This window comes from Danio rerio, chromosome 12, assembly GCF_052040795.2.
Source record: "Danio rerio strain M-AB ecotype USA chromosome 12, GRCz13ab, whole genome shotgun sequence".
Taxonomy (NCBI): Eukaryota; Metazoa; Chordata; class Actinopteri; order Cypriniformes; family Danionidae; genus Danio; species Danio rerio.
In genome coordinates this window covers 10,737,560-10,752,500 of record NC_141032.1, presented here as the reverse complement: position 1 = coordinate 10,752,500, position 14,941 = coordinate 10,737,560, and the positions used below count along the sequence as shown (strand labels likewise).

General features: G+C 35.5%; 1 protein-coding gene across 3 annotated transcripts in view; it reads right to left on the bottom strand.

The window, feature by feature from the left end:
* Nucleotides 1-10,435, bottom strand: part of smarcd2 (SWI/SNF related BAF chromatin remodeling complex subunit D2) — a 28,963-nt gene extending 18,528 nt beyond the window's left edge. For 2 of the 3 annotated variants that reach the window (XR_015503886.1, XM_087275928.1), the window contains exons 1-5: nucleotides 10,054-10,435; nucleotides 6,728-6,915; nucleotides 4,437-4,479; nucleotides 4,225-4,347; nucleotides 874-993 (exon numbers count right to left, since the gene is read on the bottom strand). Coding sequence is in view for 2 of the 3 variants with exons in the window: in XM_087275928.1 (XP_087132054.1) it covers nucleotides 874-993; nucleotides 4,225-4,347; nucleotides 4,437-4,479; nucleotides 6,728-6,915; nucleotides 10,054-10,212 (633 nt within the window). In the remaining variant the exon portion in view is untranslated. The remainder of the gene's footprint in view (nucleotides 1-873; nucleotides 994-4,224; nucleotides 4,348-4,436; nucleotides 4,480-6,727; nucleotides 6,916-10,053) is intronic. The other variant, XM_087275930.1, reaches the window with a different exon arrangement.
* Nucleotides 10,436-14,941: the final 4,506 nt, after the last annotated feature.

The following is a 14,941-nucleotide window of genomic DNA, read 5'->3' as shown; positions in this document are numbered from 1 at the left end:
GTAAAAATGTGCTGGATAAGTTGGCGGTTCATTCCGCTGTGGCGACCCCGGATTAATAAAGGACTAAGCCAACAAGAATTTGAATGTATGAATGAATGCGTAGGGCCAGACAGAATCTGCGGGCATCTTTTACCATTTCTGCACAGAATTTTGTTAAAAAACTGCGGATTTATGCGGAATGATTTTTGGAGTATCATAACTAAAACGTTAAGATATAAACTAAAAAGTAAAACCTTTTTACATTGTACTTTTTTTTCATATTAGTCAATAATTGTACTGACATTAATTTACAAACGAAATAAATCAAATTTACATACATTTACACAAATAAATAAACAGAATCAATGATGGGCTAAAATCTGTGTGCAGAGAATCTGTGTGGGCCTAGTAATAAGTAATGTACTGCATTTTGATTAATTTAGAAGCAATCACAATAAATCAACAAATACATGAACATAATAAACACACAAAATGGCACCGAGCACATGTGACACACACACAGGACAGAAAAGTACAGGTTAGCAAGATTAGCTCCTGAACAGCTAGTTAGCTATTAGCTTCTATTTTCTCAACATGGTGTTGGCATTGCTGGTGTTTTATTATTTAAACTAGTAATTTGTAGAAAGATGCTGTACAAATGCAATTTACACAAGCAGTTTCTTAATATGGTGAAAGTTAAAAGGCATGTGCATTTGGTGTTTTGGGTATGTCTTAGCCCTTGTTGCTATTTAAGAAATTGCAGTCATCTGAAACAACCATGATTAAACAATTATTTAATAAATTTCAATAGATCTAGTTTAGTGCCTGATGTTCAGACATACTCCCAGCTCATACCCATGCCAACAAGCAAACGCAATGAAAGATATTACGTACATCCTCCAGGAGTTTGCCTTCCACTCGAAGTTCCCAGGATGCCACTTTTTCAGCCTCCTCGCCCTCTGGCTTGCCAGGCGTGTAAGTGTTCGAAATGTAGATCCTCAGCTTGCGTTTTTGCTGGATGAGGTAGAACAAAGTGTATAGAGATAATAAATACATGATAATAACTGACTTCCAGTTATTCCTAAAGAAAAAGAGCATGCTGCATGTGGTGGCCTAAGTGCTTATTGTGCAGTGACCACTAGTCAGTAAAGTTGTAGGTGAGTTTTTTTGCATACTATTAGTCTAAATAAACTGATGAACGCTATTATATAAAATAGCTAAATTGACTTGATATCCTGGGCTGCACGATGGAGCAGTGGGTAGCACGATTGCCTCTTAGCCCTCGACTGGGTCGGTTGGCTTTTCTGTGTGGAGTTTGCATGTTCTCTTTGTGTTGGCGTGGGTTTCCTCCGGGTGCTCTGGTTTCCCCCCACAAGTCCAAAAACATGCGGTACAGGTGAATTGGAAAGTGTAAAGTGTCCATAGTGTATGTGTGTGAATGAGTGTGTATGGATGTTTCCCAGTGTTGGGTTGCAGCTGGAAGGGCATCTGCTGCTTAAAACAAATGCTGGATAAGTTGGCAGGGCGTTCTGCTGTGAAGACACCAGATTAATAAAGGTACTAAGCCGAAAAGAAAAATATTTAATGAATGACTTGATATCGTTAAATAAATATAAATTCAAGGTTACATTAAATAAATTCGCAACGCTTCATACACTGTTAAAATGAGGTCAAAAGAATTTGCATATAAGAATGATCTAAAAATTATTTAGGCCTAATATTAAGCTAATGATGAAAAGAACAACATGCTAACTTTTTTTTACGATCAAAATGTGCATGTGTTGTGGGGATTTGCAACACATTTTGTCAAAGCAATGACGGTGTTTTCTTAATTTGCTGGTGTTGTTTTCTTTTTGCGTGTGTTTTCAGTGTGTTAAGATCTCTTGATCTGCATCTACACTGCGGATCTTGATGGTCAATTTACATTTTGTGATGACCTGCTTCCATCATCTTTTAAAAGTGACTCGTATCCGATTGTCTGCATTTACACTGCACACAGCAAAGATGCAATGACCAGGGAAAAAAAAAAAAAAAAAAAAGAGCAGGCGCTGACAAACAGCTGATGAATAAAGAGCGCTCTTTTCTCATTTCATGTATTTATTCTGCAGGGTTTTATTTGTTTTGTTTTTTGTTGTTGTTGTATTCTTTAGCTTTTACTATAGTTTATGACAGAAAAAGTTTTCATTTGGCCATCTTTTTTTTATCTAGGCCTTTTTAAACCAGTAGGCATCTTAATATAATGCCCATAACGTGATTTATGCATGTGATGTATAGAACAGTTTTATATTAGTTTATATTGGGTACGTTACAAATGTTGCGCTCTCTCTCGCTAAACATGCTTAAATACTTGTGCTACATGACAATATTAAAGTCCTCGTGTATGAGATTTAGGGTTTGGGACTCTGGTGAAAAGCCGATCTACCTGCTTACACTTCAGACTAGGGATAGGTATTGTTAAGGTTCTTACGGTATTAATACTTTTATCATTACCACTGATCGGTTTGGTACTTTTTGTATTGTTCCTTTTTTGGGAAAAAAAAAAAAACTAACTAATTGAACAGAATTAACAACTTTTTTTTAAGCTTTTGAATGCAATGAAACAAAACCAATAATTGTAAAAAAAAAAAAAATATATATATATATATATATATATATATATATATATATATATATATATATATATATATATATATATATATATATATATATATTTTTTTTTTTTTTTTTTTTTTTTTTCCCTGTAAAAGAATTTACAATGGTTTGAAAGAAAATTACTTTTGGTTTTAACCATTCTTCGGGAAAAAAAAAAAAATCAACATGTCTGACTACTCTGACAGAAGTCAGGATCTTTCTTGGTTTGTTGTGCTCCCTGCAGTAGAAAATACCCGCTTTAAGTTGCAAAATGCACTTAAATTCGATAATGTTTATGATTTTCATTAACGCATTCACATAAACGAGTTAACTGCGTTTTGGGAGTTAACGTTTTTTGATACAGTTTTGGAGCATCTTGCAATGTAGAAACAAGCCGTTTTTTTTTAATTTCTTAATAAACAGTTTATTATTAGGCTATTCATAAGTTATATTTGTAAATACAGCTGATGTAAAAGCATTTTTAATGTTCAACATTTATTTAGGCTACTGAATAAATCTATTTAACTATTAATATTAGGCTAATTTAGGTGATTAACTGCCAACATAACGATGTGGAATGTGGATGATGTAAAATTATTGTTAGTAGCTAGGCAGTCAAAACTTTTCATTGCAGTTAATGCACTTTTTAAAGATACTTTAACTTAGCCAGATTGCTTGCGTTTCTGCTTATACAAGAAAACAACTTGTTGCAACGGTAATTGTCGCTGTACACTCGGGAAATACAACTCGTTTGGTTCACTCTGAAGCTTACGAGCTGTGTGAGCGCGAGTCTGTGTTGCGAGCTATGCATGTGTGCTTAGCGTGAGCCTCCGCTGAGTGTGCGCGCACAGCCGAGAACTGTGAAGGCTTTTATACTTGACGCGCTCGCTGGAAACATGAGCATTTCTCATATAAGACTGTTAACTGTGCAGATGAATATCAAATATGGCAAATTAGAAAAGGTTGGCCAGTTAAATTATGCTACTGTAAGTAATGTTTATTCAGTAATAATTCTCCAGTACCGATAGCAGAACTGTTCATGTCTGAGCTTACCGATACTTCGGTCTTTTATAATATAGCAAAGATATCGATAAAGTATCGAGTTTCTGTACCCATCCCTACTGCAGACACAAGGACACAGATCCGATTCGTACTGGATAAATTACCACATTTGAACAAGGCCTGAATCTGATTTGAGTAAATCGGAATCCATGATTTTTTCCTGCTTGCATGTACATGCGCCATATCTGACGCCACATGGAAGAAAAAAAAATCCGAATTGAGTCACTTGAACCATGCAGTGTAAATGGAGCCAAGGTCACCGTAGACTAGGTTAGTTGATGAATGGGTTAAACAAATTGGTTAGTTTCTTGATGTTGCTCCAAAGAGAAAGGTAAACTCTCTCATCATTTACTCAACCTCAGGTCTTTGTAAAGCTGTTTATGTTTCTGTTTGGTTACCAACATCCAGTTAATATTTGTTTTTATTGCACAGAGAGAGAGAGAGAGAGAGAGAGAGAAATTAAAAATGGTAAAGTATACAATGACCTATCACTTTAACATAAACAAAATCAAAAGTCACGTCTGTATTTCTACTTCAATTGATTACATCTACCGTGATGGGCTTTTTGATGGCCTCCTGTATTTCCATGCGTTTGCGAGCAATGGTCTGGTCCAGTTTTCTTTCAAAGGCCAGAAGGTCCATGTATGCCTGAGACTCTGGGACCAAATCCCTGATCTGGAGAACAGCGAAACCATGAGAAACTATGCACTTAAGGAACACACACACACAAAAAAACTGATTTATGCTACTCTGGCTAAACTCACCCTCTGTGGGAGGACTTTGTCAGCCATCTTACGCCTCTTCACTCTGAAAATGTGGAGCAGATGTGTAAAAACATGACTCAACACGGACATATGTTCAAATATTATTTCAATTACTGAGTGCACAGTTTAAAGTGCTGGAGACCTTAACTGTACGCAACAGTTAATCTTAAACAATCCTATCCAACCAATTCCCAACAAATCCTTCCTCACAAGACTTAGAATTAAACTATTAATATTTTTAATAAACATTTATAAAATTATGGATATTTCCTTAAAGAATGACTGAGCAAAAACACTGACTAATTTCAATAAAAATTGCTTTATTTAATATTTTTTGGCTAATTTCACAATGATTTAGGCCAGTGGTTCTCAAAATGTTTTTATCAAGAACCACCTCCGAAAAAAATTGTCTCTCCAAGTACCAACAAAACGAGCAGTATTAAAATACAGTAGCGTAGTAGGCCCAGTAAAGCAGCTACAACTCTGCACAGTTAAAAAACGTTGCAGATTACCTCAGTAATATAGGCTATATGTCATATATGGCACATTATATACATAAGCTTTGATACATTTTGAATTATATGTAGCATGTACATGACATATTTCATTCCTCCGCGTACCACTAGAAGGAAGCCCGCGTACCACTAGTGGTACACGTACCACAGTTTGAGAACCACTGATTTAGGCTATAAATGTAAAAGTTTTTACTGGATTAAAATCCTTTTGTCTCCCAACGGTAAAATTATGTGAAAGAAGGGAAACACTTTAAAATAATCGTCTATTATTATTGTTAGCTAATGTATTTAATAACATGAACAAACAATGATCGAAACATTTACTACAGTATCCATTCATCTTTGTTAACTTTAGTTAAAGATAATATAGTTGGGACTATTGTTACGCAGAGGTGAAACCGCAAAATGAGTGAGTATGAATAGGTTGTAAATTACAATTTCTGATGTGTTTTTTTTCTCTCACTGAATGTCATTTCTCTTTAAAAATATGATGTTAAGTTTACCCAAGATAAACGCATAAATATAATAAAAATAAAGTTTTACACCATTGCAAATGTTCTCTTGCGCACCCCTGGTGGTCAGACTGCGCAACCCAGTTTGGGAACCGCTGCACTTGACTGAACACGACAAATTTAAATACAGCCTTTCAGGTGCACAGAATAGTACACTCACTGCACTCCGGCGAAATGTTAAGGTTTATAATCTAATTAATACACAGTAAACCTCTTTAACATTATTAAATGTACATGCTGATATCACTTTGTGCTTGTTTGCATTATTTTACAGTTCTACAGTTCAATTTCAAACAGTTTGTTTTATCTTCAAGATCTATCTGCTGCTGTTTTCAGTAGTATGGCAATAAATGTGATGTAAAAAGGCATTCAAACTCACATTATTAGTATTTAACAATAAATAAAGCACATGAGGTGTAGCTGAGGTGATCATTGTTAGTTGTTGTTCACCAGTGAGAAATAGAAGTCGTTTCAAATATATAAATTCAAGGTGTTGGTTAGAAAAAAACTCCTTTTAACATGGAAAATATTCCTTCAATCGTGTGCCTTTGCTTTTATTTAGAATATGACTTAATTCAGCCTTTAGGCTTGATTGTCAGACTCGCTCCAGTTGGTCAATCTGGAAACCTGCACTTGCATTTGTTTTGATCCAGAAATGTAATACCTAGTTCAACCACTGCGTGTCAAACTTAAACTATGATTTAAAATAAATGCTGTACAATATTGTTTATACTTAGTTATGTTGGTAAAAAAAGTAACCTTAACTAATTACTTTAAAGTGTTACCAAAGAAAGTTACAATATTTGCCATCAAATTTTTTTAAAAAAGCTTAAAATTAAACATGTCGCCTAATCTGCAACACCTCAGCTAAAATGGCCACAACTTCGTTCATTTTTATTTTACCCATTTTGTCGTTTGACACTAACAACTGCCTGGTTGTTTTGATGAGTAATAGCACATCTCTCATCAAATACATGCAGAATTTAAGGCATGCTTATATAATTTGACATGTTTTTAATCAGATGCCTACGGTTTTAACTGCTCATTGTTACCTGTATTTTGATTTTGTAACAGTGTAATAAACGTTACAGCACATATTTAGATATTCATCTAAACGCTGCACACAGCAGCATGAATGGAAACAGGACATTCACTAACAGTCCACTGAAAATATATTTCTAAGCAAGTAATCATAAAGAACTTTGTTGTGACCTCATAGGGTCTTTTATTTTCCATGAAAAAAAAAGACAATAAATTTACTAACCCTCTTCTTGGGCCCATAAGACCCCCAGGCTGCTGTTGAAGCAGTCTCTTTCGGGTCGGGTCCATCGCAGATTGAGGCATTCCAGGTCGCATAGGCATGGCTCCACTATATGATGGACCAGGCAGTGGGGAACCAATAGACCCCATGCCCCCCATTGGCATTCCTCGGTTGAGTGGCATACTTGGCCGCTGTACATTATTGTAAGATTTGAGTATTACCACATTTGAAACTCACAAAGCGCAGACAAACATTCACAGGGTTTCTGCAGGTTTCACAGAGTTAAATTTAAGACGTTTTAAGATACTTTTAAAATCATTATGAATAAAATTTTAGACCCATTAAACGATTTTTTTAATGGCCCAGATGGAAAAGACTTTTATTTTCCCTATCAAAAAAATAAAATAAAATAAATAAAAAAATTCAGTTTTTATTTATACACTTTTTTCCCAACATAAACTTTCTTTAGAATAAAAAAAAAAATGAAGAAATGTTTTAAAAGTTTTAAAAACTAATTATAACAATAATAATAATTATTATTATAAACTAAATCTATGCACAACAATCTGCCCAGGTCAGTGTCCATGACATGGCCAAAAGTACATGGAGAACTTTCAAACTTTCAAACTGTTATTGTAAGGAAAATAATCCAACCATTATGATAAATAGAGTTTACGAAATTACATTTTAAATAAAAAGTTTAATTGAGATAATTGTTGGTAGTTGTATGGGTTTTGGTCAGATTGGGTAGCAATAGATGAGCAAAGGATAATTAAGATTTAAGACCTACAACACAATATTTCAGTAAATCGAGTGCTTTTAAAGGCTAAAATTTAAATTTTGAGATTTAAGACATTTTAAGACCCTGCAGAAACCCTGATTCATTTTAAACTTGTTAAAACTTCATATTGAGGTAAAGTTTTATATTTGCACTTTCATATATTGTTTACTTTTGCTACTTTGAATATTCGGTCTGAGTTAGCATGCAAGGACGATTTGAAAACATTAGCACTATATAACTGATATGAACAATGTTGTACTTTGATAGTCATTGGCTGCTAATATGATTTCCCTATTAAGAATTTACAAATAATACTTTTCTGAAATTGTATTATTAAGGAGAATGTCTGAATATCCGAATATAAAACCAACATTACCTCTATAAACTTCATGACTAAAGAATGACTTTCAAAAACACAAAGACTTTACAATATGGAAGCATTTTATAAATACAATTAACAACATTAGATATTTTTAAAAGCTTTTTAAAATTTAAAGTTGTAAAACCTTTTTAACTTTAGTTGGAGCAGTATCATGCTATCGTTGAATATTGAATGCACACTACATATTAAAGGCTTTCTATATTGGTCTTATTATTGCACACATTGTACTGATAGACAATATTGGCAAACAAAATCGTATGCTGTCTGACAAAATGCAATGTTTGTGAGAAGCTGAACGTGTTTTTGCAGTAAAGAATAATGACTTACAAATAGGCATGGGGTGGTATAAAATTCTGATGGTATGATAGCCTCGGATAAAAAAAAAATCATGCTTTCACGATATTGTGATTACTGCTCTAAAATATAATCTTTTTAAATGTTTGGGTAAACAACAACGTTTTCCCTTTAAACACAAAATATTTTATTTTAAGAAACATTTATAATATTAGAGCAGTAAACATTCGTTCATTTTCTTTTCAGCTTAGTCCCTTTATTAATCTGGGGTCGCCACAACGGAATGAACCGCCAACTCATTTAGCATGTTTTTTTGCTGCAGATGCCCTTTCAGCTGCAACCCATCACTGGGAAACATCCATACACTCTTGCATTCACACTTGTACACTACTGACAATTTAGCTTACCCAATTGACCTATAGCGCATGTGTTTAGACTGTGGGGTAAAGCAGAGTACCCGGAGGAAACCCACACGAACACGAGGAGAACATGAGCAATAAACATGCAAGACTAAATAATTCAAATGAATCATTGACTTCTGCTGTCTTCATTTGTTTCAAAAACACACATTTCTTTACCATTTAAATGGCATCTTTTGATATACTTTCTGCTGGAGATAATGTTGTCCTATTCCCAGAGATGGGTTGCAGCTGGAAGGGCATCCGCTGCGTAAAAAAAATGTGATGGATAAGTTGGCGGTTCAGTCCGCTGTGGCGACCCCAGATTAATAAAGGGATTAAGCTGACAAGAAAATGAATGAATGAATGAATAATGCTGTGCTAAAAAACGGTGTAGCAAATTTTGGTGGTTTTAAAACCTTGACTGGCTGAACAGTGGCGCAGTGGGTAGCACAATTGCCTCACAGCAAAAACGTTGCTAGTTCAAACTCTTAAAAAGATTTAAGATCTACAGCACATATTTCAGTAAATTAAGGCCTAAAATTTGGATTTTGAGATTCAAGACATTTTAAGACCCAGCAGAAATCCTGCATTCAGTTTAGCTACTTTAAATTTGTTAAAACTTCAGGACTAAGGAATGACTTTCAAAAACAGAAAGACTTTACAATATGAAAGCATTTCATAAATACAAAACTAAGTATTTTTAAAAGCTTTATTGACCTTAGTAAGGGTTAACCTTTTCATTTAATGATAAATTATTAAATCAAAAGTTGTAAAACCTTTTTTAACTTTAGTTGGAGCAGTATCATGCTATCATTGAATATTGAATGCACACTACATATTAAAGGCTTTCTATATTGGTCTTATTATTGCACAAATTGTACTGATAAACAATATTGGCAAACGAAATCGTATGCTGTATGACAAAATGCAATGTTTGTGAGAAGATGAACGTGTTTTTACAGCCTTACGAAAATTTACCGTGGTTTTAATGTAATGGAAACAGTGTTATCTATCTTTTTTTTACGTACTTACAATTTGCATGACCGCAGTTATACGCGTAAATAACGTGGTTTAATAACAGAATAACAAATCAAAGGTTTATTTGGGATTACTATTTTTCAAGAATTGAGTTTTTCTGTAGTAAAGGCATGTCGATTTAAAAAGCGCAGGTAAACTTGGTTACTAAATCGCGCTGTATTGAGACTAAAATGCGGAAGTAGCTGTTTGTTTCTTCGTGTGTCTTACTAAAGTATTTATTAAAACATTTAGGACAGTTTCTTTGTATACTTCGAATAAAATATCCCTTAGCTTATTTTCCGTCTATATTTAAAGTCATAAATGTGGCATTAAATCGCCGGAGTTGCTGATCCACTGACACTTCCTATATGAAAAAGTGAAAAGTGAAGAGTGGAGCCATGGCGTGGTGCTAAACGCGCCTCAGAACAAATAAAGAGTACTTTGCGTCACTTACTTGGTGGTACTGGTTCGGGGTGCTGCTCATCCCTCTGTAGGGTGAATTCAAAGGCAATGCTGGCATTCTCGGGGCGCTGCTGTGACCGGGGTTCATGGGGTTCATCCCGGGGTTTATTGGGGTACTGGGGTTGACCGAGAAACCCGATCTCGAAGACATGTTTGATGGTTTTCAACGCTAATAATTGCTAATAAACGAATCAAAACAGTTATTGAGTTACTCGAAAAGCGTCCGGTTGAGTCAGGCGTGAGCACATTGCGTTCACATGTCGATATATTCGTCAGTATCTGTGTAACTGTCTATCGATGTCGGTTGAGCGTGTCATCTCTTCCTCTAAAGCTTGTCAAGCCCCCATTTATCATAATGGTTGCCTCTCAACAACATTTTAAGAGTCTGACCAATCTCTATTTATCAGTGTATGTGTGTGGCTTCACAGATCTCCTCCCTCTCTCTGGGTTGCCAAATAACTTTCGCTTGAAACTGTTACTGAGAAAGTTTATTGTATGAACTATGAATATATTATGCAGCCTATTGTAGTAATGGCTAGCGTACAATACACAAATATTTTGTTTAGAAATGATACGGAAATAGAGCTCGTTCATGCATTGTGTGGATCCCTGCTCGTTTTGAAATGTAACGTTAAAGTCGTTGTTGACAGAAAGTTTTAAAGTGTAATTTCAGGCAAGTCTTACTCAACACTCGTCAGTGTCAACACAGAGAGGAAGGCGGGTTTTACTGTTTACAAAGGCTAAAACGATGCAGTTTTACCAAGTAAACAACCGTGGACCGACTAACCGCTTCAAAACACCTTCTGCAACTATACATTTATAATATCATATATTAATTATAACACATTGTTTAAAACATGGGGTTACATGGTGGCTCGTTGTTAGCACTGTCGCCTCACAAGAATGGTCCCTGATTCGAGTCCTGGCTGGGCCACCCTGCTGAAAAATCCAGCTTAAACCAGCCTAGGCTGGTTGGCTGGTTTTAGCTGGTCGACCAGGCTGGTTTTAGAGGGGTTTTGGCCATTTCCAGGCTGGTTTCCAGCCATTTCAGCTTGGTCTTAGCTAGTCAGGCTGGAAAATGACCAGCTAAATCCAGCTAAAACCAGCTTGACCAGCCTGGTTTAAGCTGGACATAGCTGGTTTTGGCTGGGCTCCCAGCCTGGCTAGGCTGACCAGCTAAGACCAGGTCCTGGTCGACCAGCTGAAACCAGCCAATCAGCTTAGGCTGGTTTAAGCTGTTTTTTTCACTAGGGCAGGCATTGCTGTGTGGAGTTTGCATATTCTCCTGGTGGTGGGCGTAGGTTTCCTCTGGGTGCTCCGGTTTCCCCCACAGTCCAAACATAGGTGAATTAAGTAAATTAGCCGTAGTGTATAAGTGTGTATGGATATTTCCCAATACTGCAGGGGTTGCCAATCCTTTGTCTGCAGAGCCACCTTCCTGCTGATTTCAGTTGCTACCCATATCAAACACACCTGAACCAATTCATTAGGACCTGAACACCACCACGTGATAATTATAGGCAGGTGTGTTTGATATGGGTTGAAACTGAAATCTGCAGGAAGGTGGCTATCCAGGAACAGGGTTGGCCACACCTGTAATACCTGGTCGCAGCTGGAAGGGCACCCGCTGCGTAAAACATATGCTGGATAAGTTGACGATTCATTCTGCATTGGCAACCCCTGATGAATAAAGGGACTAAGCTGAAGGAAAATGAATGAATGAATGTTTGAGACATGGCAACCACTCAAAAACACTCCAAATATATTTAAATAAAAGTAATAAACGTGTTTGTGATTTGATGTTCAACATACAAGTTGAAACAGTGGCGTTGCGAGAGGGAGGGAGGGAGCGTGCTTTGGAGGCTTAAGCCTCTGATATATTGTCAAAAGCCCCTGATCTCTACAAGATTTGGGACTTCTTCCTTCATTTTTTAAATAACAGTGGACTGACTGTTTAGTAATCCCAAACAATGTGACTGTTAAAATACACTGTGTTTGTAATGACTAACTTTAATATACTTTCACTGGAATGTATATGTTGAAATGTCAATGTTTTCATGGTATTTATTTTTTACATATTTTAAATTTTTAACAAAATTGCCCTTTTTATTTTTATCTTTAAGTTTATTTTAGTTAATCTTTATTTTCTATTTATTTGTTTTTGTATTACTTTCCTCGCATGAGGATGCATTTTTTTTAAATTCTATTCCGTTCTTTTTTTAATTTTTATTTTGAACGTCGGGATGGGGCGGGAGTTCTTTGATTGGTATTTGGTTACTAATACAGTAAGAATGTATCACACCTTTCTGAAACAATAAAAGTGTTAAAAAAAAAAGCCCCTGATCTTTTGAAAAATGTCGGACTTAAAAAATAATGCAGAACATTTATTTTGTTATTCAAGTACATAAAATTACACATACATCACTGAAGGTGATGAGGTAAAATACTACCGTTTGGCGAAACTGCATAGTTCTAACTACTGATGAAGCTTAATATTTGTTTTAACAGTATAAAATATGTGGTTTTGGTGAAATAAAATAATTGTAATCAATAAAATGTGCATCATATTAATGTAAATATATGCAAATCATTCAGAAAAAGGTAAATTGTACTAGCTTTCTAGAATATGAATTCTTTTTATTGTGTGTGTGTCGGGGGGGACTTCTTTGGGCCTAAGCCCCTTATCCTTTCGACCCCATCAACGCCCCTGAATTAAAATACTTTAAATATATATTAATATACTATATCAAAGTATTAAACTCTTTTTCATATCAGCACATGAATGTCATAACTGATTGAGCATATTAATGATTAATAAATGTTTAATTATTATGCTTTTTGTATTAAAGTTTTTCCCAATTGTTTACACACATTTTCTGAAAGCATATTGTCTCATATTGTCAGAACTCCAGACACACACACACACACACACACACACACACACACACACACACACACACACACACACACACACACACACACACACACACACACACACAAACGTTGGGCAAAACCCTTCAATTTTCCTGCAAAATGAAACTTCACATTCAAAACGATGTAATTTCTTCTCAAAATGGTATTTTGTTTTCAAATGACACACACAAACCATCACATGAATAGATATTTATAAGAACCAGTTGATTACCGATGTGCTGAATGTAAAACATTGACCACTTCTTCTCCATTCAACATGACTTACTGTAAGCCTTTTTTGTTCAGTGTTACACTTACTACAGTACATAGGCCTACAGAAGTGCATTGTAAAATATTTCAGAATATTGTTTTTTTATACAAAACATACAAACACAAGGTACCAAATGTATTTTACTGTATTTTCCCCACAAAAACAGTATACACAGTGTTCATCCCAACCAACACTAAGTTTCACACAACATATACGATCAACAGAAGAATTTACAGAATACAGTTACAGAATAAATATATATATAAAAATTAATTGTGTGGATTTCGGTCATACACTTTCCATCGCCAGGCAGAAAACAAATCCTCAATAGGATTGAGGAATAGAGAATATGGAGGGAGATAAACAACTACAAAACATGGGTGAGCAGTGAACCAGCTATGAACCAAATGAGCTCCAATTTCTAAATTGCAATGAGACAGGTGTGTGTGATGAGTTAATATGCAAAGTAGGGCAACTGACCTTAAAATTTTGAATGACAGTGTGTTCCTTATGAAAACAAGAAATTTTCTGCATGAAAGTTGTGCAAATGCAGAGAATTGTGTGTAGTGTTTTGAAAAAAAAAAAGTGTTTTAAACCTGTAATCTGAGGTAAATTAAAGGAGGAATTGTGCCTGTGGTTTAGAGGAATTGGTTCAGTGGATTGGTGCATCAGTTACATGTTGTAGTCATTGTGTCTGAAGTAAAAGTAATTGTGTGTAAACAACTAAGAAAAATGGTAAAAGATATTTCAATAAAGATCAGTGAACATTTCCTTTGAAAATAACCTGTAATTGAAAAACATTGTCATTAAGAATTTTTCTGTTCCAGAAAATTACATTTGGTCAGATAAATGTTTTCCTTTGCTGTACGAAAAAAATTAATAAATAAAAAAATTAGGCAAATGTAATTCTACCAAAATCAGGTTAACTTTACGTGTACAAAGGGAAAGTTCTAAAAGACAGTAAATGTGAGTTATTCCATCCTAAAATAAATACTTAAAATTCTAGATATTTACAAAATTTTAAAAAAGCCAAAGCATCAGGAATTGCATTGTCTTATACCCATGAATCAAAGACTAAACAAACTATGTGAGTAAATTCATTTTCTAATCACAAAAATATACAAAAAAAGATATAAGCTCTATGCAACTCTCACATGGTCGCTCACTGAAGCTAAGGGCTGTCAGTACCTGGATGGGAGACCACATGGGAAAGCTAGGTTGCTGCCAGAAGTGGTGTTAGTGAGGCCAGCAGGGGGCACTTTACCTGCGGTCTGTGTGGGTCCTGATGCCCCAGTAAAGTGACAGGGACTCTGTACTGCTCAGTGATTGCAGTCTTTGGTATAAGACATTAAATCTTGGTTTTGACTCTCTGTGGTCGGGTAAAAAAAAAAATCCCAGCATGTCCTTCGAAAAAGAGTAGGGGTTTAACCCTGGCATCCTGGCCAAATCTGCCCACTGGCCTCTGTCCATCATGGCCTCCTAACCCTCCCCATATCTTAATTGGCTTCTTCACTCTGTCTCCTCTCCACCAATCAGCTGGTGTGTGGTGTGCGGTCTGGCGCAAAATGGCTGCCGTCGCGTCATCCTCTGGTGGTGGATGAGGAGATTCCCCCCTTTGTGTAAAGTGCTTTGAGTGTCTAGAAAAGCACTATATAAATACAAGGAATTATTATTATTATAATAAAACACACACAAA